This window comes from Sander vitreus, chromosome 13 (genome assembly GCF_031162955.1).
Source record: "Sander vitreus isolate 19-12246 chromosome 13, sanVit1, whole genome shotgun sequence".
Lineage (NCBI taxonomy): Eukaryota > Metazoa > Chordata > Actinopteri > Perciformes > Percidae > Sander > Sander vitreus.
The window spans coordinates 5515416-5541567 of NC_135867.1; the positions used below are offsets into that span (position 1 = coordinate 5515416).

At 39.7% G+C, this 26152-nt stretch overlaps 1 protein-coding gene across 2 annotated transcripts in view; it reads left to right on the forward strand.

Annotated features, from left to right (window-relative positions):
* cadm1a (cell adhesion molecule 1a) overlaps positions 1 to 15772 on the forward strand; it is a 404039-nt gene extending 388267 nt beyond the window's left edge. For both annotated transcript variants that reach the window (XM_078266264.1, XM_078266265.1), the window contains 2 exons: positions 2686 to 2814; positions 10014 to 15772. In XM_078266264.1, coding sequence (XP_078122390.1) covers positions 2686 to 2814; positions 10014 to 10132 — 248 coding nt within the window. In that variant the 3' untranslated portion in view covers positions 10133 to 15772. The remainder of the gene's footprint in view (positions 1 to 2685; positions 2815 to 10013) is intronic.
* Positions 15773 to 26152: the final 10380 nt, after the last annotated feature.

A 26152-nucleotide genomic window follows, 5' to 3' on the forward strand; every position in this document is an offset into this window, starting at 1 on the left:
TATATCCCTTAGTGTAGGTATCATAACTTGAATGAAGAGCTGGAACCAGCTGTCAGACTCAAGGATTTCTTAAGCAACCATGCAGTTTGCTGTGGATATTTATGCTTCTTCAGAATAAGAAGAGGTTTTGGTGACCCCACAACCTTCCCTCTAGCACCACCAACAGGCCAGACTAGCCCCATTACTGGTAAGGCTCTAAGGCCAAACTTGTTTACGCAGATTAATCCACAAGGCAGAGTTTATTATGGAATGAAGCAACATATGATATGATGTAGACTTATGGACCTGTTGTGGAGACTTTGATGTTCTCTTTTCCCCTCCCTCTTAAATTAATTTAAACCAGAAACGTTTGATATAGACAACCAAGAATTATTTTCTGCAACCTTTCAAGCCACCACCCTGACCACACCGCACACACCAAACACACACACTCCCGCTTCCCCCAAAGCCAAAGTCCACATTAACATCGTAATAGGAAAGTGTGTTAAAGCACAGCTTTAGCAGCCTGACAAGAGCGAATTGGATGTCAAAGGGATTCCTGCTTAGTTTAATTGAATCTGCCCAGCACTAAAAAAGAAAATCTGAAGTCAAAATAACCTATTAGATCTATCAGGGAATGTTTTGTTGAGTTTGACAGGAGGCACTGCTCTCCCACCTCCCTCTTTTATTCCTGCAGGTTGGGTAACGCAGGAGTGTAGATGTGGGCGATAGCTGATGTTATCCGTGATGTTTCTCCCTCTGTTACTGTTGTTCGTTAATAAATTGTGGCCTGCTGCTGCTTTTTTTTCCTGGAGCTAACTCAGCAAATCCCTTGAGTGTAGAACTAGGCTGGAGAAGCGTGTTGAGGGGTTTGAGTGAGTTACTCCAGCTAATGGATGGTGGAGGCTGATGGTTTCCTCTACGTGAACTGATTGCTAAAAATGGGCTGTTATTCAATGTCCTGACTTAACTTTTTCTGGCATTCCTCATTTTCTTGTCTTTAAAAAAGGCATTAGCTAGGACGTGAAGGTTAAGTGTATGGCGTAGTGGTATCTTAATAAGCTCAAAGCACAAAATACATTAGTAATGAATACAATGTATTAGATACCAAAGTGCTATGTGAATAGCAAATTAATTCCAGGTCACATCTCAAAACTACACTTAGCCACGTAAGTTGTCTTCTCTCATACACCACCTCCACCTGTCCCTCTCACTTTACTACAGCACATGGTGGTGGCTAATGATGAAAAGATGTGCTCCTCCTTTGTGCCGTGAAGAGCCAATCACATCCACAAATGGATATTAACTTTGGGTTGTCATGGATCCTACACCTGATCAATAGCTTTTACATAGCATTACAGCCAAGACCTGCAGGAGTGTGTTGTCCTGTCCCAGGTGTTTTTTTTAACTTACTGCTTAAAAACATGATCAACAATTCTGTGAATGTTTTGTTGTGAGCACGGTCGCGTTAAAATGTCTTCTAAAGATTTCTTCTGCGATGTTCTTTTTTTCTAAACATTAAACTGAAGTTTGATGCAAGAAACATGTCAAATAGATTGTTAGGGAGACAATCCCAGCTGACATTGGGCGACAGGCAGGATCCACCCTAGGCAGGTCGGAAGTCAGTAACAGGGCTGACAACCATTCACACCTATTTGCAGTTTAGAGTCACCACTTAAGCTAACATGCATCTCTTTGGACTGTGGGAGGAAGCTAGAGAGCCCGGAGGAAACCCACGCAGGCACGGGGAAAACATGGAAACTCCACACAGAAAGGCCACAGCCTAACCCTAACTACTGCACCACCCTGCTGCCCATTATATATACCTAAAACAGATTTTTGGATACAGATATGAAGAAATTAGGCTATTATAAATTAACAGAGTAGGATTGTGAGAACATAATGTTATGAGTAATATTCAGAGTAATAGTAAGGTGGAGGAATAGCTCTCCTTCAGAGTGCATCTGGATGCAAACTCAATGAAAACCGCAGCGCACATTCACGCGTCGCCATTCTCTTAGTAAATGTGTCCCTGAGTGATTTCTCACAGTCCAGCAGGAACATGGTAATCCTTAGCCTCCGCAGTTTAATCAACTCCTGATTGCAATCCAAACTGTTATTGTTGTTGCAATTTAGTAGAGTGGTTATTAAATTGTTAACCAGATGGAAAAAAGGAGCCAAACTGCTTGTTACATCTTGCTAGTTGAAAACAAAGGATACTGAAAGAAGACACGTTGCAGTATAATACCTCTAGGTATTTTAAATCTGACGCATTTTTTAATGTGCACGTTCAAAAATTGTTTTAGTCGTGCAGGAGAAAACTTCTGGACTTACCCTGCAGAGATCTGAGGAGAAGTTAACCGTAGTCCTCATCAATTGACCGGAGTTTAGAACGCCAACACAAAGAAAGCGGAAGGTGAAGCACATCCGGACGAAAATGAGGGACAGCTGGTGGAACCTCCTGCGGCACCGGAATAATCCCGTAAATGAAACATTGTCAATAGCGACTATGACCTCGGCTATGGTCAAAAATCCATTCAATAAGTTTTGTTAATGGCAGAAACATTTTCAGTGTGGTTAAAGCAGCAGTTCTTAGGCATTGAAGCACTAAAGTCTATAACTCTATCACATTTAACTGTCAGACAGCGCCAGTAGGGATGTGGCACAACACAACACAACACTAAGTACTGTTGTCTTTGCTTTCAGATTCACGAGCTGGAGAAGGAGCACCCAGAACGGTGGACCATGCAGTGATTGGAGGAGTGGTGGCCGTGGTTGTCTTCGCCATGCTCTGTCTACTCATCGTCTTGGGGCGCTACTTTGCAAGACACAAAGGTAGTGAAGCTGAAAATACTAACACTACACATTTCATTATTGTATACAGCAGGCAGTGAGCAAACACTGGCCTCACCAACACTGATAGACAGCAGTAAACTGGTGCAGCCAGCCAATAACACACCACCCTACCACCTTTATTTACAGCCATGTTACTGTAGTTGTAGAAAACCTGAGGTTGGTGCATTTTAAATATACCATTGGCATAGTTAAAGTTTGACTAATAGCCACCTGGCCAATAAACGGTATGCCCCTTTATTTGGAGAACATGGGACAGTCAACACATTCTCACTCCCATCGCGTAAAATACGGACGCTTGGTCAGGTGCCTTTGGCGTTGTTATTGATGGTAAAAGTCTCCTTTAGCATCATATCTAAACGCACTTTATCTAAACTTGCTTGGTTGGGACTATTCGCGTCACTTTGGATGCTCTAGGACATACGTTTAACTGGCATGCGGCACAAGAATGGGACAGTTAGGTTTAGGGAAAGATTGTGGGTGGGGTTATAAAATGAATGTTTGAGTGACACATGGGACAAGAACAAGACACAAACCCTGGGTTAAAGTCCTGTGTTGTTTGACCCATCCACCACCCCAACCAACCTCCCTACGCGGAATATCGGGCTTTCATACTACTCGCTAACGTTATCGCTCTTAATACTCTGTCATCTTAAAGCACTGTGGAGCTGCTGCCTGGTGCGTTCCATCAACACGCTGAAGGGTGATTTTTGTGTCGTATCTGATGCTGAGAAGCACTGCCAAGCGTCCTTATTTTACAAGTTGGGAGTGAGAACGAATTGAGACAGCATGTACAAACTGAGTTTGGAAAATAAACATATGAAATATAGGAAGATTACTACTATTACTATTACTACTTTACAAATCAAACAGTACCTATATACAGATTAAAGGAAATGAAATACAATCTGCAGCTTAATTCAATTGACTCTCTGATTCTGGGTCAGTTTTGGATGAATGGTTGCATCGTGCACCACACAACACACACAGCATCCGAGACTCGCAGGCATCGAATTTGGAGCCATATGCCATGCCAAACTTTCTCAGAAAGTTGAAAAGGTTGATTCAAACTGATGGCCATAACATAAACCAATAGTTTCAATAAATTATCTGGAGGACTCCTGTGTTTCTTTGTTGAAGAATATCAAGGATTTCAGTAAAAGAAAACTTTGAAAGGGGAATTTACAGTGGAGTAAAAAACCCCACTCTTTAAAGCGTAAGGCTCACCAAAATGCAACCTAGGGTCTTTTTGTGAATGTACCCGAGTCAAACTTTTGTTTAAAAGCATATTTAGGACGGAATCGCCACTTTTAAGATTTACCGTATTTTCGTTTTTTGGTCAAATGGGCTTTTGAATGGGAGTGCTAGGGGCACTTTTATGCTAGCCGCAAAATAGCTATTTTTAAAACACTAAGAAGGCTCGACACAACATGAAACTTTGCTCGAAGTATCACCAGGGGCTCTACACCTTAACGAAAGCATTGACAACATTGTTTGTGTACCCAGAGTTTACTAAAAAGAGGTTTTGAACAACTCACCGTAGCTCTTGTTGTTTCTGGCCGCAGCCATTTTATCAGTCAAAAACAATCAATTTCCGAATGCAACATAAAGGGAGGAGAGTAAAGATGCAAAGCTCCTAATGCTTAGTTCCATATAAATGCACTGATTATTTCTTGTTTTGTTGTTATTTAAAAACAATATTGACCTCGTAGTTGAAAAAGGAGCCTCATATGGAGTCCGTTCATTCGCATTCGGATATCGACTCGTTTTGACTGCCGAGGTGGTAGCGGCCGGAAACAACAAGAGCTACGGTGAGTTGTTCAAAACCTCTCTTTTTAGTAAACTCTGGGTACACAAACAATGTTGTCAATGCTTTCGTTAAGGTGTAGAGCCCCTGGTGATACTTCGAGCAAAGTTTCATGTTGTGTCGAGCCTTCTTAGTGTTTTAAAAATAGCTGTTTTGAGGCTAGCATAAAAGTGCCCCTATCACTCCCATTCAAAAGGCTATTTGACCGAAAAACTAAAATACGGTAAATCTTAAAAGTGGCGATTCCGTCCTAAATATGCTTTTAAACGAAAGTTTGACTCGGGTACATTCACAAAAAGACCCTAGGTTACATTTTGGTGAGAGTTACACTTTAACTCACTTTATTGTCTACAATGTGGATAAATTGTATTTGGGTTCAGCACACAGCATACACCAAAAACCAAAACAAGGAATAACATCATCAACAAACAACATGGTGGAAAATATAGATGTAAAAAACAAACAAATGGGGGTGTGAGGGTTGTGTGCAGAAAATATAGTGTAGACAGACTACACTAAACACAGCCCATATGTTATACATACGTTTTGGAATGTTATAGGAAAACTCCTAACTCAAAATAGTGATTTTTTTTAAATATATATTTTTTATTATTAATAATGTTTTAATGTTAACATTAAACGGATGTATACTGCTTGCCTCTAAAACACAAATTGATCCAGCTGGCTATAAAGTTTATCAGGTGTAGCTTCTCTACTTTGTTTCTGTAAAAAACTCTTTTTACATCCTTTCTAAATAATGGAAAGACAGCTATGAAGGCTGCCGGTTACTGATGATAAAAAATGGCATGCAGTCCTGCTGAATAGTATAACGCATCTCGTATGCTGCCCTCATAACACAGAAATAATTAGAATCTATAACAAATTTCACACTTTGATAGATAGATAGATATCAAAGTGTGATAGATAGGAGGAAATGGAATTGGACACATTAACCGCTTTAGAGAGGAAATACTGTAAATGAGGCTATTTAAAGGTGTAAAAGAGACACTTTCTTATTTATGGGGTGGCAGTACCTCAGTCTGTAGGGAGTTGGGTTGGGAACTGGAGGATCTCTGGTTCAAGTCCCTGTACGGACCAAAGTACGGAGTGTGGATTGATAGCTGGAGAGATGCCAGTTCACATCCTGTGCACTGCCAAGGTGCTCTTGAGCAAGGCACTGTACCCCCCCCAACTGCTCAGGTCCAACACTGGCAGCCCACTTACTCTGACTCTAATCTTCCCATTTGTGTATGAATAGGTCCTGAGCGTGTGCACGTGTAATTCATGCCTGTGTAGTGATTTCTAACAAACAGAGTGCAAATTGTAAGTTACCCACTGGGGATCAATAAAAAAAAAGTTGGATGTCCAGAAGCTGCATGTTCAGTTAAACAATAATTTCTGTTACCTGACAATGGATCTGGTGGTGAACTGAAACATTTCTGTTCTTAAAAACAGTGTGTTAACATATTTCAATAAAAAATAGCAATAAGATGCATATAAACAAATCACATGGAGGTTACTTTGAATAATGGCATTGTGTATGGTGCAAGTTGTAAGCTGTTTAAAATTTAGTGGATGCCAGATATTCATGAAAGAACATTAACGATAGTGAAGAGATAAAAGATTTATTTATTTTTGCCTTCTTATGGTGGCTAAACCTCTGCAGAGAATCCCCCAGAATCAGAATCAGAAAAGCTTTATTGCCAAGTACGTTTTTTACACATACAAGGAATTTGTTTTGGTGTTGTAGGTGCATGTCACACATTCTCTAAAATAAGTTAAACAAACAGGTTAAACAGAACAAACAATATAAGTATAACTATATATATATATATATATATATATATATATATATATATATATATATATATACACACACAGAATGTATTAAAAATAAGAGAGTAAGAATTAAGATAAAAAGAGCAGATTAAGTACAGTGGCATGTAGAGCCAGAGGTGGGGTGTGGAGAGAGTCAGGGTGGTTTCCGGGCCTTGTTGATAAGGCTAGTGGCAGAGGGGAAAAAACTGTCCTTGTGACGTGAGGTTTTGGTCCTGATGGACCTCAGCCTCCTGCCAGAGGGGGGTGTCTCAAAGAGTTTGTTGTCGGGGTGGGAGGGGTCAGCCACAATCTTTTCAGCACGCTTCAGAGTCCTGGTGGCATAAAGGTCCTGGAGCGGCGGCAGATTGCAGCCAATCACCTTCTCAGCTGACCGAATGACACGCTGCAGTTTGCCCTTGTCCTTGGCTGTGCTAGCAGCGTACCAGATGGTTATGGAGGATGTGAGGATGGACTCAATGATGGCTGTGGTGTGAAGTCCACAAACAGGATCCTGGCGTAGGTTCCTGCGGAGTCCAGGTGCCGGAGGATGTAGTGTAGGGCCAGGTTGACTGCATCGTCTACAGACCTATTGGCTCTGTAGGCAAACTGCAGGGGGTCCAGGAGGGGGTCGGTGATGGCTTTGAGGTGAGAAAGCACAAGGCGCTCAAAGGACTTCATAACCACAGAGGTCAGGGCGACGGGTCTGAAGTCATTAAGTCCTGTGGTCCTTGGCTTCTTGGGAACAGGGATGATTGTTGAGGTCTTGAAACAGGCTGGCACATGACATGTCTCCAGTGAGGTGTTAAAAATGTCTGTGAACACTGGAGACAACTGGTCAGCGCAGTGCTTCAAGCTGGATGGGGAGACAGCATGCGGTCCAGCAGCTTTCCTGGGGTTCTGTCTCCTGAACAGTCTGTTGATGTCTTCCTCATTGATGGAGAGAGTCGTCACTGAGGTGGGTGGGGAGGTGGAGGGGGGGACCTTTAAGGTGGGGGAGGTGGAGGTGATGCACTGTAGCTGGAGCTGTTGGGAGGTGTCGCGGGGGATGGTATCAGGGAAGACCCTTTGTTGGGAGGTGTTGAGTGGGGATGGTTACAGGACGGGCCCATTGTCCATCAAAGCGAGAGTAGAACTTGTTAAGGTCGTTGGCTAGGCGTCGGTCGTTGGTGGAGTGGGAGACTTTGGGCTTGAAGCTGGTGATCTGTTTGAGCCCTCTCCAGACAGAAGCAGAGTCGTTCGCTGAGAACTGGTGTTGGAGTTTCTCAGAGTACCGCTGTTTAGCCTCTTTCACCGCCTTGCTAAACTTGTACTTTGCTTCTTTAAGTCTGTCTTTGTCCCCACTCCTGAACGCCTCTGCCTTATCCAACCTTAACCTTCTGAGTTTGGCTGTGAGCCAGGGTTTGTCATTGTTGAAACTCACCCTGGTGCATGATGGAACACAGCAGTCCTCACAGAAGCTGATGTATGACGTCACAGCCTCTGTGTACTCATCCAGACTGTTGGTTGCAGTCCCGAACACATCCCAGTCAGTGGAGTCCAAACACGACTGGAGATCCTCTACAGCTACACTGGTCCACTTCCTTGATGTCCTCACTACAGGTTTGCAGAGCTTTAGTTTCTGCTTGTAGGCAGGGATCAGGAGGACCATGACGTGTTCAGATAGTCCCAGTGCAGCACGGGGGACGGCATGATAAGCATCCCTGACTGTGGTGTAACAGTGATCCAGAATGTTCTCCTCTCTGGTCGGGCATTTAATATGCTGTCTATATTTAGGTAGTACATGAGTGAGGTTTCCTTTGTTAAAGTCTCCAAGGACAATAACTAGGGAGTCCGGGTTGGTTCGCTCCACACACAGTATCTGGTCGGCGAGCATGCGCTGTGCGACCTGCACGTTGGCCTGCGGCGGGATGTAAACACCGACCAGAATGAATGAGTGGAACTCACGGGGTGAATAAAAAGGCTTACAGTTTATGATGAAAGATTCCAGGTCAGGAGAACAATGCTGCTGGATCACTGTCACGTCGTTGCACCAACCGCTGTTGATGTAGAAACAGATTCCTCCACCTTTAGTTTTGCCGGAGAGGTCCGTGTCTCTGTCCGCTCTGTAGAGTTGGAAGCCTGCCAGCTGCAGCGCAGAGTCCGGTTTTAATCCACAGTGCCACGTCTCCGTGAAGCACAAAACAGTAGATGAAGAAAAGTCCCTGTTTCCCCCCAACAGCAGTTGTAATTCTTCCAGTTTGTTGGGCAGTGAACGCACGTTAGAGAGAAATATGCCCGGTAATGGTGTGCGTAATCCTCGCTGGCGGAGACGCACTAGCGCACCAGCCCATTTCCCTCTCCTCCGACGTTTCGCTGCATGAGCAAAGGTGAGCACACCTTTGACTAGAATGTCCAAAATTTCCAGTGTAGGGAGAAGAAAAGTAGGAAATAAATCCTCTGCCGTTGTTCCCCTGATGTTCAAGAGCTCTTCTCTGGAGAAAGAGATCCGGGTACCATCACAAAAAACAAAGTTAAAACACAAAACAAAACAAAACAACGCGCACAGACACACCGAGTCGACCGTCTGCGGCGCCATCTTAGATCTTCATGTTGGGATGTGAGACTGGAGCCAGTTGAGGTCAATTAGGAAAATAATTCATGTTCAATTACAGGATGTTGAAGGCGACTTTTAACTACCTCTGTCTAAAACTTTCCATACTAATTACTTAACAACAACACTTAGTTGAAGCGACCCATAACCATGAGAACAAACGTGGGAGTAGGGATGTATTAAGTGGCAACGGGGGCGGATTACAGCATAATTCTAAAATGACTGTTCAAACTGAGGTTGCATTGCCTAAAGTCTCAAAGTATATCCGATACAGGATGATGGCTGCTCTAGTGTCAGTAAAAAATGCATGATTCAATAATGTTTTCTTCCAACTGTCATGAAAACCTGATGTTTCATTGCTATGTACTTGTGACGTGCAATGACAATAAAGTTAAATTGAATCTAAATGTTAAATAAGGAGAACAACCAAAAAGGAAACAAATAGGATTTTTCCTTTTTCCTTCATGCAATCCTAATGTATTCCTTCACCATCCCTGTGGTACAGCACCACTGAACACCTTGTTTTCGTCTATTCTAGCAGCATTTGTGCTTTTATTTTTGCATTTGAAGTGCCCCTTCCTCATTCAACCTGAATATTGCCTTCGTTATCAACCTCTTCTGTGATAGGATTTGAATAAATCTTGTAAATTAAGTTTGAAGGAGCTCGCTAGTTCTTTTTCTTCTCCTCTGAACTTGACAAGGTTAATTTGAAGGTGTGAGCCATGCACTCGAGATCATTTGGAAACCCTGGTTTTCATGTGCCCATTTGAATGAAAAAGAGGGGAAATGATGTATAATCTGAATATTACAGCTTGCTGGTGTAAGGTTTGTGTAAATGGCCACATGGAGACGGATTTGCATAATTAGGTGCTGTGGGATGTAGAGGCACATTTTAATCTTTTGTATCATCTACGCAGCAGGCTATTACCCAGTCTGTGACACTGTCCTTCATCCCCTCCTCCTCAGGTACCTACTTCACACACGAAGCCAAAGGAGCAGACGATGCAGCGGACGCAGATACAGCCATCATCAACGCAGAGGGTGGCCACACCAACTCGGACGAAAAGAAAGAGTACTACATCTAATCAAAGCAGGACCCCTCACTCTAGTGTCCTCTTTGGGACACGGAGCTGTTTTGGGGGCTGGGGCAGATGGAGAGGGGGGTTTGATGGAGGGATTTAAATTTGGTTCAGGATCACTTTTAGTGAGAGTAGAGGGGTCGAGGAGTAGAAAAGAGATGGGGTTTTAAAGACAGGCCTGGTTTTAAGCCGTTGTTTAGTCTAGTCTGCAGATGTAGATGGAATGTTTTGTGTGTAAAAAAAAAAATCAAAAATCAAAAAAGGACAAAAACGGGAGGGTTTGGGTTATCGGTAAACTGAGAAGGGGATGGGGTTGGGGGTGGGAAGGGTGTGCCAGACGTTGCCAGAAATCACTGTAGAGAGCTTCACCATTCGACACCTTCCTCCCTAACTGCTGGTACGAATTTTATTTAGTTCAACCATTTGCAGAAAATTCTGTGCCTTGTTCTATCCATACTTTGGATTTGTGTTGATCCTCATTTGCATAACCTTGTTGCTCCCCTTTTTCCTGTTTCATCTTTCCCACTCGTAATCATCAATGTGCTGTTGGCTTTTGTACGAGGGTAAAATTACACAACCACTTTATTCATTTCGCTAAATGTGTCTGCACACACGTGTCCTCTACTGCATAACAAAAACTCCTTCCAGTATACTGTGATTTGTCTCAAGCCACTTCCCCTACTCTTTTTTTAACCCTGAAGTTTTGACAGCTCCAAAAATGCATGGAATGCTTTACATATCATTGTACAAAAGACATAAATGAGAAACAGGTTTGATGTACTGTATATGCTCTTCCTGCCCTCTCCTAAACACAACCACATTCAAAACATATTTATAAAAGAAGGCGGCAAAGGATAATATAAAATTATTTTATTGGGCCTATTCCATTTTTTGTTGTTGTTTTTTTTTGTTCTTCAGAGCAGATTTACTGCTGCCTCTTAAACAATTACCTTTCTCAGTAAGGAAAAGTGGTACATTATTTGTCCTCACTGCGCTGCCATTTCATTATTTTGAATTCTTCCTCTGCTCAGTGCTATTTTTCTTCTATGAGTCTGAATGTTAGCTTTCTGTTTCCCCACCAGCTTTTATTGAGTTGTGATGATGTGTTAATAATGAGATTCAATTGATTTCCATCTGCTCTTACTCTACAATATGTTTCTTACCAATGGGAAAGTAAGAAAATGAAATTGTTTTTGGGCAGACTCTAAGTCAAGATGTCTCGGTAATAAATGGCTGTTGAAAAAATATTTGATACTAACATTGGCCAACCAGCAGCCAAAAGATGCTGGTAACATAACTTAACCGAAAAGAGAAACAGCCTTAACCAAACTCCAAACTGTAACAACCGTTCTCATCCCACATCAAATACAGCAGCTTGGTCAGTGGCCCTCAGCATCTCATACCCACATACAAGGCATCCTTTAGCATATGTCTGAGACGCACCGGGCTTTCAACTGCTCGGCCGCGGCGCAGTGAGATGACGTAGTATAAAGAGGGAAAAAGTCCACATAGGGAAGATAATAATAAAAAAGCAACAAAGTCCACGTAGGGAGGAGGTTAGGGTGGATGGATGGGTTAAACAAACAGGACTTTCACCCAGAAGACCGCTGTTCGTGTCCCATGTGAAATCAAAAGTTGGGAGTAACTGGGTAATAAGTCAACGTTGGTTGACTTATTAACTTACGTAAGTGAAGTTACATATAAAACATATTAATGTCCCGTACGTAATTTACGAAACAGGCGTACTTATTTTAATCCAAACCATTGTCTTTTCCCTCAATCTAACCTACGTACTTTTGTTGCCTAAACCTAGTCTCGCATTGCCAGACCTTCTTCCACTGCACTGCGATATAGACTAGCCTAAACCTAACGCCTGCATGTTGAAAGATGATGCCAAAGGGTTAAAATAGTAATGCCAAGGGGTCCTGGTTAAGCCACTGTATGTGTTGAGATGGGAGTGATAATGTGTTGACTGAAACACGTTTAAATGTATTTACGGAATACATAAGCTACACAAAACATCCTCCCTACAGTGTGTTTATCTCACAGACACACAATACAATGTAAATCAAGCCAATGAAATCACAGCTGTATTGTACACTAATCCTTACTAAGACATATTTTTTACAACCTACTAGAATTACAATGGAGTACCTTTGTGGATTTCATTGTGTCACACTCATTATGAGTTTTTTCAAAATGTAAAACAAGCCAATGTTGGGGTAAGTAAATGTCTTCAAACTGAAATGTTCTGAGAGACAGGCCAGTCTTTCCGCTTACATTACACCTTTTGAATATATTTTGCTTTGGTGCAGCAGCTTGAGTGCGTAAACAATTGATTGCTTATTGCATGAGTGTATGTGCTAAAACACATTCTTTTTGTTTCTCTATCTTGCTTTATGTATCACCTGCCAAAACTGTATGAGGATCTGTTTTGCTGTGCCAGCTGAGGAGTTCTGAGGCATGCCAAAAGTTTGTAACTGAACATATGTTGTGCACAATGGTGGTAATCCATAGGTAACAATAATGCCCTGGCTTGAGGGTCTCTTCATGGCATTTTTTGTTAAAATGATGTTTTCACACAGCAAGCAGCTTGAGTCCTTACTCTAGTGTATATGACAGCTGTGGGTGGATTTAGGTGGAGGTCTAGGTTGCAGTGTACACCTTCAAAGTGTTGAACAGGCTTTATGTGCCATGATATTACATCATTTTATCAACGCAAATGATAAACTTATCATTAAACCCAACAGTGGCTGCAACCATTCCTCCAGTATTATTTTTTAAGGCACCTATTCCTGCGGTAAAAAGCTAGAATCAATTGGACAAACAAAAACTAAATCAAATCAATAGAGAAAACTTTTTAAATGAGTTCCCTGATGATGGCAACTTATCTTGTACAGTCAAATCAGAAGTGACATTTTACAAATTTTATTGCAGCGCAAATTCAAAACTTGCAATGTTAATGAAATACAAAATTAATTTTTAGAGATTCAGATTCAGGAAATACATCTTACATCAATAACAGTGAGTTTAAACATTGCATATCAAATGTAAATAGGTGTCATTTAATGTATTGATATAGTTTGCATACATATCAATAAGCAACTAGGCATAAGTACCATGTTACAGCTAAGTCAAAAGAATTACTGTTGCATTGTGAGTGTCCAAACTTAGTCATCATGATTATTTTTAATAATTGTATTGTAACTCTGGTGTTAAGTTCTACAGGTTGAGCTATTTTCAATACAAATGTGCACCTTAAAAAACACCTGCTAATGAAGAAATACATTTGCAAATTTCACAACATATACACCTGTACATGGCATAAAGAAGCACACTGTAAATACAGATAAAGAAGTTCTGCAAGTCGTACAGAATGCAATGGAAATTTCTAAGGGGACACTAAAGACTGATGAACTTGTCAGTGTAAATTAGTCTTTTATTTTAGTTTTAACATTTGGAATGTTTATTGCCGATATTATTGGAGGTACTGCTATATACCCACTAGTTTAAGCCTACTGATTACGTACTAGCATGTTCATCCATTTCCTTGTTCCCCAGAAATGACTTTTGTTTGGTAGTTCTGGCAGTGTTTCTGTATTTTATTGTGTTTTCTGTATTTCTAGCTTGCCTTTATGGTTTGTATGTGTTAGATTTGTGAATGTGCTTCTTAATTTGCTTGTGTTTTTGTTGTTTGATGCCCTTTTTCTTGCAAGAGTGGTAAAGATCTTTTCTTCATTTGCTTGCTTTTCTTAAGTTGCCCAACGTTGAGCTCTATTCGCCATTGTACTTTTTGCTCTACCAGTAACCTCAGATTTCACTTGAGACTTTTGGTTTTCCATTATACCAAACAGGTTTTAATTGTATGTATATGATATATATCAATATCAATCATATCTAATGATAAAACATACTCACTGTTTATTAATATGCCACTAGACGTCATTGGGACTTAATGGTGTTGCTTGCTGTGTGGACACTCATATCCAAGATTCAATACTTTATTGCCATGTTAATACATTTGATTGGAATTGCTCAATGTGCAGCTCAGATTGCAACACATTAACAGTGTGATAGCTTTAATATATCATAACCATGCATGAAAACAGCATTCAGTCTCTCCATATTAAGATTGCGGTTTTGGGGGTCGTCCAAAGGGAGATGAGAAGGTTCTTGTGAAGTGCATTAGGAAAATTTACCTCTCCTGAGCATAAAGCAGCTGTGCATTTAAAAGTCGTTTGATATTTTATTTCTTTTAGAAGACAGCCAGAGGGCCGGGTGGGAGCTGTGGACAGATTTTTAGCTTTTCCATTGGTTATGGCAGTTGTTGATGGGGACTACCGGAGTGATGTTGCAGACAAAGATCAAAAATGCTGTGTCACTCCAACTGTTAATTTTTCTGTTAAAACTTGAGTTGATTGAAAGTTCTGTACTCACAAAAGAATCACCACTAAGTTAACACTGTATGCTGATGACACTGTTTTGTGTTTGTTAAGTGGATGGGAGGGGGTGGGGAAGGGTTCAGATTAGGTTTGATGTTTTACAGTCTGGTGTCTGATAAAACTATTAACTGACTTGTTATTGTTGCTTTATAAATCCCAGTGCAGATGCCACTTCATCTGCAAGACTGAGATTGTGTGATTTGTTTTTTTTACAGTGAGCACTATTTCGCTTCAGTGACATGTGGCAGCTTCCATTTAAATCAGACTTCAAAATATGTCTTGCCAATAAAGGAATATAAATGAATATTGTCTTCTCCCTTAAGGCTGATGCATTAATATTTTATTTGTGCATATTAAATATGTTGTGCGTTGGAATAGCAGAAGTGTTCTCCAAAATGTTTTACCTACTGTACTATAATTTTGCTCTCCCAAAGTTCCCATATAAAATGTACCATGAGCAAAACAACATAAAAAAAACATCCAAGTAGGTTTGACAAGGATTGAATTTGAAATAAATAGTAAAATTATATTTTAGGTTACTGTATGTATCATTTTATTTTCTATGAAATGCCCAGTAAAGTAAAAAAATGGTCTTACAGTGTAACTGGTGTAGTTTTCTCCACATTCAATTCTTTTGATAAAGTCATGTCTCTAGTTCATGCGTTGCTGACCGATGTGACTGCATCTCAGGTAGAATGCAAAGTTTAGGCCCTACCAATGACATTAAAGCAAGTACAATGCATCCTCATTGAATCAGTTGCAACACATTATTTTGGCTCCAACAGGCAAAATTGGTGGCATTTTGCATATGTGTTGTACATGTTTTCTGTATTTTTCTTAGTATTTGGTGCACTGTAAAATATGTGTTTAGTATTGCTTTGTGTTTACATAGGTCATAAAGAGTACACTGTTTATTGGAATGAAGCAGAATCAGAAGCTTGTTGTGGCTGTACAACTACTGTCACTTTCAACGCACCACCGCCTTTGGAAGCACGTTTGATTCCTGAAAGGTTTTGATTGTGTCACCAGTCATTGTTTTTTAGATTAATTCTTTTTGTCTCTCTGCTGTTATTGGGAAATGTTTATGTGTATTGATGGAGAAAAGGAGTTCCACATTCCCATACACATTTTGTATTGGTTCATAAATAGACATTTTTACAAAACAATGAAGAGTTATTGTCTTAATAAAAAAAAGAAGATATTAATGTCCAAAATAATCAGTGTTGGTATTATTTGTTTTACTCTAAGTGTTAATATATTAAGGTGCACCACAGGTATATGGAGAAATGTGAATAATATGGACACACAGCAATTTAAGATTATTTTTAATCTTCAGTAACCTCTTGCAGATAATAATAATAACTGCATTTACCTGTTTCATTTTGATAGCCTAAAGAAAATGGTAATTTCAACAGACATAATGTTATAGGGGCTGTACTTGAAAGACAGGAAAAAGTGGTCTGGGATTGCATCCACACAGCTCTCACGGACCATTCCCCAACTCGTCAAATACTGACGCATTGTCACGGCCCTCGGCGTCTGATAAAGTCGCACAAGGCACTCACATGCACCGGCATGCACGCACAGCCGGACCGGCTATCAAAACAAAGAACACAGAACACAACACACACAGACGGAGTCTGACTTCATACTGTGCTCAGGACGCCATAACTCCACTATATCTTCACATAACAAATAGTTGTTAATTGCTATTTTAATGTGATCAATATTGAGTATAGCCCCTTTAAAGCATAAGATTGGCAAATCACAATTTCTGAAGTCAACATTTTTACACTCAGCCCCCAAAATATGTTTTGTGATTTGTGAATTTTAATTAGGGTTTCTGAGTTAATGTAGATCTCATCCTCAAAGTGAAGCTTAACTGGTTAACTACTGTTTTATTACGTGAATAGGTGCAGAGATGATATTTGGTGTTCAAGCTCGGTTTTTATAACTCCTCACAAGGAAACACCAAGCACCGCAGAGCAGGGATAATAACTTCCCCTCCTTGTAAAATATAGACTCAGGTTGTGCTTATGAAATGCTTTATGGACAGCAGCAGCAAGAGATTGCACCTGTTGCAGCATAGCTTTCAGGTGGTCAGCGTATATATATATATATATATATATATATATATATATATATATATATATATATATATATATATATATCCACTTCCACATATTCTTTGGTGATTTTTTTACTTTTTGTAGTCTGAAGTGAATCTTGGCATACACCAATGTCATGAAATCTTTATCACAGGCATAAACAAGTGTGAACATGCAGTATAAAGCAGGTACTCCTAATTAACACAAATATAGGGTAATACCTGGAGGAGCATCGTGAAAGCTGGAACACATTCGACAAGGTTAATACTCTGAAAATCATTCTCTGCTTCGTCTGCTCGCAGCGTGCAGTGAACCTTTTTAACTAAAATCTTAAATAAATGGAGATAGTGTTATTGATTCCAACATACTAGATAGAGTTGACGTGAGGTGAGCTATCTGTCATGGAAAAATGAATTTCTCCATTCATATTCAATGTTCAGGATTCAGGCTTTGCTTTAACACACCTATAATATTCAGTAGTCAGTAGATGACTTGAGCAGAGAAAGATATTATCTTTTTAATTACATTTTCACCTCAGGCTCTCATTAGTGTTGAAGTGCTGTACATAATGAGCCAACACCTTAAATAAGTAAAGGTGATACTGCTATTGATTAGAATGTGAAGACCCGAGGCAAGTTATCACTCATAGAAAATGTACTTCTGTTATAGACTCATTACTCAATATCCTTGAATAACCTAAATAGAAAGAAATTATATTCATTACAATCTAACTGACTCTGAAACAGCAAATGGCTGCACTTAATAAAGCCTGAGCATAATCATTTTTGTAGTGTGTCCTACAATAATGAAGAAGGTCAGTGATGCTTGCAAAGTTATGTGGTAACCTTGCAAGCCCAAAAGGTTAAAGCTGCAGTATCCTGAAATGAATAATATAGTATTTATCCATTACATATGCGCAGCAACCACGTTAGTATTTGTCTCAGTGCAAGTCAGTGAGTCTTTTAATCCTGATCTAATGAACTCTGTTAAAAGAAAACTGTCCTTGTTACCAATCAAATATTTTTTATCGGATTGGCTGTTTAGCACCCACCCAGAGGCCATTAAGATTAGAGTGCCATTAAGAGGCTTTGTAAAGCAAAGCTCTACAGCCTGATGTCAACAGGTGGACCAGAAGTAATTATGAATGATTTATTGATTGTGAGATTATAAAGGGCAGGAAAGAGCAGACCCATAAACTCTCGGGGCACTGGCGGCCCTTTAAGGAAACTCAGGAAATTAGGCCACCGCCACCTGTAAGGGCTCACAACAATTAAGCTACTTGTCCTTGCTCTGCAATCAGACCAGGTCCCCATTATGCAGAGAGTATTACTTGCATTATTTTTTCATATAATCAAAATACAAATTAACTACTTAGGAATTATATATGTATCTGCATTCATCCCTATCTCCTTGAAAGATACATTTTTTTTTTTTACAATTATGTTTGGTGAGGAATCGTAAGTTGGCAGGACTTCGCGGGGACACATCATAATTTTGGTTCAATGTTAACAAAGTAACTACATCCTCTCTCATGCTACAAGTCACTTTTACACTTTGCAAAATTGAACCAAGACCTGGGTTCCTAAATATAACCACCAAAAAGTGATCCTCAACTCATGCTTCTCATTTCTTTCAGAGCAACCCTTACTTCTCTCCTTCTACCGTCATCAATTTCACCAGTTCTACCTTTTCTCTCCATCACATCTTCCAGCTCCTCTTAATATTGTAACTTAGTAACCAATTGAGACCAAAATATAATGAGCAACTTTACAATACAATACAGCTTTTACAAAGAAGTGGCTTCAGCACTTATATGCTGTCCAGCTATTTATATCAGACTGTAAGGGTTAACAGTCTGGTGGTTAATGCAAAGACATGCAAAAAAATGCTGAACTACTCCTTTAAGAGAAATTATATGAGATCATTTCCATAATACTGTCCATGGGACACTTACTACATTCCTACCTAAGCCATGTTTATGAACTGTTGCTCTGGCTGGTTCTTGCTTTTTTTTTGTTCAGTTGGCCTGAACGTTTCCAGTTGTCACAATTACTGAAACAAAAACCCTCAATGCAGTACGTTTCTGTCACAAAAGTGCTTGTTTTTTGTTCCAAAGTATCTTCCATTCAGCCACGACTCTCTTCTCTTTGAGTTGTTGTCATTGTTATTTGTGAAATCAGAGCGCAGCCACTTACCGGTTAAATCATCACCTTTATTTGTTTGACTCCAGCAGAAAATTGCTCTGTGCCATTCAGCATTTGCTATGATTGTTTTGTTTTCAACTGCAATTTGTGCTCAGTGGGTCATTTTGACTATTGTTATACTTTGCAACAAAAGAGTGTGTGGGGGGTGTTTGGTCTGGTTTTCTTATATAAAAGGTACTAAATCAGTCTGATTAATCAGATTGAAGGGAACTAATGGCTATCTTGACCTTATTCACTTCAATTGACTTATCATATTGGATGTAAACATTTTAGTCACCTAGTTTATGTATGTGAGTCAACGGTGGCATGGTTTGGTTTGGTTTTATTACGTCATAAACACATTACACACTTTTCCTAAATAAATTAGTTTTGATGGTATTTGGTTACTCACAAAGTATTGTTCAAATTTAGATTTTGACCTGATAATGATGCAAGATAAAAAGTGAAGGGGTCACCAATGTTTTTACAAGTCAGCCTTAAGGGGGACATGAATGGGTGTACCAAATTTAATGGCAATCTTATGTTTTATGAGACATTTCACTGAAAACCACAAATGTCAACCTGCTGCTGGCACTAAAGAAAAAGTCAGGGAGTCACCAAAGTCTTTTTCAGCATCCAAAAACCATAAATGTCTGTACAAAATGTTTGTGTCAATCCATCTGGCAGAAGTTGAGATATTTCACAGGATAGATGAAAACTTCGACATGCTAGTGGCACTAGATGAAAAGTCAAGGGATCACCAAAGTTGGTAGGATCCATCCTCTGGAGCCCATGTACAAAATCTCATGGCAATCCATCCAACAGTGGTTGAGATATTTCAGTCCGGACCAAAGTGGTCAACCGACATTACCATCTAAAACAGGTAACTTTCACTAAAAAGTGAAGGCCTGTAATAATATTTACAGGCCTTTGCTTGGTTTGACACCCTTATCTGGTGATTTGGTCTGATATGATGTCACTTCCTCACTGTTTGCAGTGTCTTTCTACTCCTGTTGGCTGTTGTGGTTCACTGCAGGTTCATTGCTTCCATGAGGTGTCTCCATGAGGTGCAGTGAAGTGTCCTCATCGGTCTTGATCAGGTAAGACTGTGTGTACTAGGTTTAAGCAGGTTTAAGAAGACTAATGAAGATGTAGAAGGGGACAGCATCTCCTGATGTTAGTGCTGACAGACGTTTGCTTTGTGTTTGGTAAGGCTTCTTTCTTCAGCTATGGCATTTTCCAACACTGATGTAGCTGTTGTTTTAACTGTTCTCTTGGGCAGCCCATTGCTATTTGGGCAGTGAGAGCTTGAGATGGCATGCTTAAACCACCCAGCTTAGTGAAAGCTTTAAAATCACTTGAGCTGTAGCAAGTGTTTAGAAAACAAATTCCTACAATAAAACCCCACACAGCTAGAAGCAAAAGCAGTCAGATGATCTGACGGGTTATAAACAACCCAACAGCTTAGCCAGATTATCTAAACCACTTTATTAGAAGTTAAAACCAAAATTGATTTCACCCATACATTTCGGCAATACTCCCTCATTGCACATAAAAACTGGTTGGAAGGTCAATCTGTAAACTCTGATGGATGTTTACAACGGACAGTTTGGGTGTTCATTTTAGTTGGCCTTTGTTTTTTTCTGCCAGATACGTTTGGCTAACCTGGGGGGTTGTTTAAAACCTAATTGTCTCAGTCTTGCCACTGTTGGACATGTTTTTTAGCGATGTTGCCATAATGTGACATCTCAGCAGTTATCCTAGTAAATACAGTCTTGTCATAACTGATAGCATTGGTGGCCACTCTACGAAAATATGATCCAATTAAATCAGGGTTTCCTGTAAAATCTAGATTTAGAAACAAGACCTCATTGATGACTTTCTTGAAAATGAGTGTGGGTGCAGCAGCAGAGACAAAACATTTATTTACACCTCACAATTGAATGCAGTTACTTTGTGTGTTGTGTTAGATAGTACATGTGCTCACCCTCTGAAGGTCTAAATAAAGGTAAAAGGGTCTTGGTCACTGTAGTTCATTTTAACCTTCTGTGTGTTTGAGCTGCCGTCATGGCATTCAAGGCTTCACCACATTTAATCCATGGGTTTCTTTTGCCTGCAGGTTTAAAATATATCTTTGTGCCTATCTATGGGGCTAGAAATCGTGTGATCTCAGAGGCTGTGAAGAACCTGTGCCTCCTCACAGGAGGTCTGTCTGTTTTTACTCCATAAAGACCTTTACCGAATTGGGCGGTAGATGGTACGACCAACCCAGCTAGTCATGTTAAGAGGGTTTTGTTGCTGTAGGGTACGGAGAGAGAGAGCCCCAAGGCCACACTTGTGATGTTGGGCCAAGATACCTGTAGTATCTTAACCTCAGGTCAAACCCTGACTCTAAGAGCAAGGTAGTTGTCAAGTTGTCCCGGGAGGTTGATAGCTTGGTGAAGATAAAATTGATTGCTGTATCTCAGCTAATCTGTTGTCCACGTCAATTGTATTTTAGCAGATGGAATTCCACACATTAGCATGATTAGCCAAATGGGTTCTGGACAGCAACACCATGACAACATGGTCAATAACTTGAACTCTCAGCCACTTGATTATCCCCCCCAAAAAAGAGCACATATAAGCTTTAAAGCCAGCCAAAGATTAATTATTATTCTATTTCCTATTAATTGGGATCTCCCCTTTACCTCTTAATTGCTGTTGTTCCTGAGTTAAGTTATTTAATGTTGTTCATTTTTAACCAACTTTTCAGTTTTGTTTATTCAGTTTTGTTTTGCTTTTTGCCCTCCAGAAATATTGGCATCATTCCAAACAGCGAAACAGATACCTAGTTTAAGTAATAATATGCTTTGAAGATAAAATATATACTATACACAATTTTAATTGAAAGCAAATGTTGAGCTTTTTATCTTCTAAATAATGCATGTCATTATTAATGGTGGCTCTCATTTTTCATTTTTCATTTTCAACATCATTGTTGTTTTTTGTATGCACACGCTAGATCAGGGATACTCAAAGTGCTTTGCCCGGGGGCCACTTTTGCTAATTGACAGGAGGCCAGGGGCCGGTTGATAAACAAATTTAATATTTATTAGCTCTTATTAATAAACATTACAGGCCCATAACTAGTCTTTCTTTGAAATGTATTAACTTAACTATATTAATTTGGCACAAGGCTTGAGATTAGGCCTATACGACAGATAAATCAGATATTTTACTGCATTAAATAGCTTCAATTGCATTTTAGTTGTAAATGCTTTGGTTACATTTGAAAGAGTTTATTCAACATAGCTGCAACATCTTCCATCATGCAATCACTCAAATGAAATGATTCATAAACATATACTTCTCCTACCAGGGACAATATGAAAAGCATTTTAATGCAGTCTGGCACTTTATTTACATTCAAATTTCAAAGTAAAAAAAAATCCCAGTTATTCCCAGTTATTAATCCCACTTTATTTTTTATTCTGAATTAGAAAGTGGGCCACCCAGCACCCTATCTGCCCGCGGGATGTAAGTTGAGTGTCACTGCTCCAGATCATTCCTGTCTTGTCTTGATTTCTGCTAATGGCCAACTTACATGTGTGTTCTTCTAATACAAAGGGAAATGATGATGACGCAGAAATAATTTTCTCTTGAAATCATAGCTGTTTCTAATGAGTCTACATCAGTAAAAAAGTTTATATTCATCACGTTGACCTTTTTATCAATAGGGTTTGACATTTCAAGTAACAAACCTCAGGAGAAATTGAACTATTTATAACTCTTTCTTCAAACGAAAAACAAAAAGGGTTTGAGAAATTGTGTATAGAAATGGACATTTTGTTTTGTACTGCAGTATTAGCTTTGAGAAAAGCAAATTATGTTCAAATGTTGCAACCCCTAATTCTGCCTGTTAGACGCCCATCCAAAGTGTGTCTCCTTCTGTGTGACACACTGCAGATGAGCTCTGAAACAGGTGCTAGAGTGCCGTCTGGTGGCCACCTAAGGACGTGCACAATGATGGCCTACAGTATCAGAGGCACAAATACAGTATTTAAAGGAACATGGTGACAGAAATATTGAATTATATGATGTCTGTGACGAATAAAAGCAGTATAATACTGTATGACTGTCCTCAGTTTTCCCATTAGAATGCATGCATACTCTGACTTCAACAAAACCTGCAACCAGAAAGTAATGCATTGATTGCCATGTGTTCTAATTAAGCACTGAATGTTTCTGTTTTTACCAGCACCCCTTCAAAAGCAAAACCTCTACAGTATAAGATAATTACCCGCTCTGCAAATTATTGTAATTTGAGTTGAACATTACTAATTGGTGTTACTCAATGTAAGACTTACAGTAGCCCGGTATAATTAACCATTTTGAATGATCTAGCCTCTTTTTTTTATTGACACTTAGCACAATACATGAGCATCCTGAATATCAAGCTAATGGATCTTATTAGCCATGTCCTCTAGACCAAGGTGAATTAATCAAAGCGGACTTGATTTATATACCCCGCCCTTTCCTTTCTTCTTCCACCTCTCTCTCTCTCTCTCTCTCTCTCTCTCTCTCTCTCTCTCTCTCTCTCTCCATTTCCTGCGCTCTCTCACACCGAGGCAGCTGGGGATTCATTTGTCTTGCTGATTAATGATGAGAACCATATCCTCCGCAACAGCAGTAAATTAAAAGAGATTGGGGACAGAGAGAAAGAACATCAAGGTCCATTCATCCCAATCAAATTTCACAGTAGGTCCAATTCATCCTAAGCTTTATTTGTATTGTCTGCTATACAAACACCAAAAGCGCTAGTCATTCGCTTTCTCCTCCCAGACCATCAGTCTGGGGATTTCAACTGGCAACTTTCCAGGTGCACGCTCATTTTTCAAGCCTTCAGGATACAACCATGGCCATTACTTCACTGCTTTGACAACTGTTTCGGATTGCAGTTGTTCATCAGCCACAGCTACGGCTTAGCGCGGCTGCCTCTATGTGAACAGTCTCCATGTTCTCCCTGCGAGTGTTTTGGTGTCCTCTCAGTCTAGAGAAATGTATTTAAGGTAATGTACTGTAAGGACATAGGAGACTCTAGATTGGGTAGGTTAGTGATAAGTTAGTGATGTATATAAGATAAGATACCCCTTTCCTGATCCCCAGCAGGGAAATTCGGTATGATAATGTACTGCATGTATGGAGTCTGATATGGAACTCTATCGTACACAATGATGTGGTGTGTTATGGTGCTGTTTAAAGCTCTAAAGTGTGTGTACCAGAAGCAGTGGTGGAAGAGGTATTCAGATCCTTTACTTAAGTAAAAGTACTAATACCACACTGTTAAAATACTATGTTACAAGTAAAAGTCCTGCTTTGAACATGTCACTTAAGTAAAAGTATGTAAGTAATGAAAGAAAATGTACTTAAAGTATTAAAAGTAAAATTACTCAATGCAGAAAAATCCTCACATTTTAGAAACTGGAAACGATCAAACAGTTCTGTCATCAACTAAGTGTTTAATGGTCTAATCATTTCTGATGGACTTGTAGGCCGTTATATTGTTGGGTAGTTACATTTTTAATAAAACATCGTAATTTATAAACTACATATGTTTTGTGTGCAGAAATCTTAATTTGTAAAGTAACTAGTAACTAAAGCTGTCAGATGAATGTAGTGTAGTAAAAAGTACAATATTTCTCTCTGAAATGTAGCGGAGTAGAAGTAGAAAGTGGCATGAAAAGAAAAGACTCAAGTAAAGTACAAGTAGCTCACATTTGTACTTAAGCACAGTACTTGAGTAAATGTACTTAGTTACATTTCACCACTGACCAGAAGAACATGCGTCCTTATACATGACGGAACAGACTTTAAAAATATATGTGAAGCTGTCCATGTGCATGAGGATGCTTTCAGCTAAATGCTAAAGTGAGCATGCAAACATGGTCAAAATGACAATGCTAATGCTGATGTTTAGCAGGAAACGATAAGCCTACCATTGATGCTATCTTAGTTTACATTTGCTAACAAAGTGATCCATAATAACGTCATTTCTGTAGCATGTTCCGAGTGTCAGCTGTATAGATATGAATGTACAGCATACTGTATGAATCTGTTTATATTCTGTTTTTGTTGCCATTTCTTTCAGTAGTAATGCTTCCCGACAGCTTTATATGTCTTATCCCCTGTTGTATCATATTACTGTATCTGTTGCAACAAACAATTTCCCTACATTAGGAATCAATAACTTTTCTATTTTATTGCATTTGTTGGACGTACTGACTGCTCCTCTCTCAGAGGGACCCCTGCAGTGTGTGGACAGTATTTGTACATTGTTCAGGGACTCAATCAGGCCCTAAATGTTTCATGTCTCCTCAAAGCGTGTGGCAGCTTCCCAAAGAGCATAAGACAACTCAAGTGACTGGCGTCCGCAGGAAATAGATGGGAGCTCTGTGAAGCTCTCAGGTAATATCTCCCTAATTAATGCTGCCTTCCTCTGCTGCTTTAAAATCAACTGTAGTTTCCGTCACTCTTTTTTTTTTCTGTGACACTTTCATTTCTTTTTACCTGCCACTGCCTTCAAAGTGACTATAGCCTCATCTTGGATCAAAAGATGAGGAGTTACACGGAGGAATTGACAGTTTGAAAATGAGCACCTCTGCCAGGGCAGCAGTGGGAATGGGCATTAGATGGTCGGTGAGGTTCGTAATCCACAGACGTTCCCCGATTCATTGATCTCTATAAGAAATATGCAGTAATTAAGATATGCAGGGATGTGAAAAATATTAAATCAGTAGCAAACAGACTCAAAGAGCCTTGTTGAAAAGTGTGTGTGTGTGTGTGTGTGTGTGTGTGTGTGTGTGTGTGTGTGTGTGTGTGTGTGTGTGTGTGTGTGTGTGTGTGTGTGTGTGTGTGTGTGTGTACACCTTGGGTGTGTCAGTTGAACAAATCAAGCTGAACTTTCACCTCCATCTTGTCTCCTTTGTTGTCAGGCTAATTATTTATCAAAGAATGGACAAAATCACTGGAGTTCTCTTAAAAGTTTGTTTACTTGCAGCAAGTAGAGTCAGTTTACAGTTTACTTCAGCAGAAGTACAGAAAATGACTGTTGATAGTCTTTAACAGCAGCTTTTTATAGGGAAAAAGGGAGTAATATCACACAAAGAAAAATGTTCTTATCTCTGGTCAGGCTGGACGTCTCCGCATGCCCTGCCCTCAGGGTTTTTTTGTGCTTTCTACAAGGTCAGTGATAATCATGATTATCACATGAGAAACAGAAATGGATGCACAGTTTGTTATGCAAATAGTTTA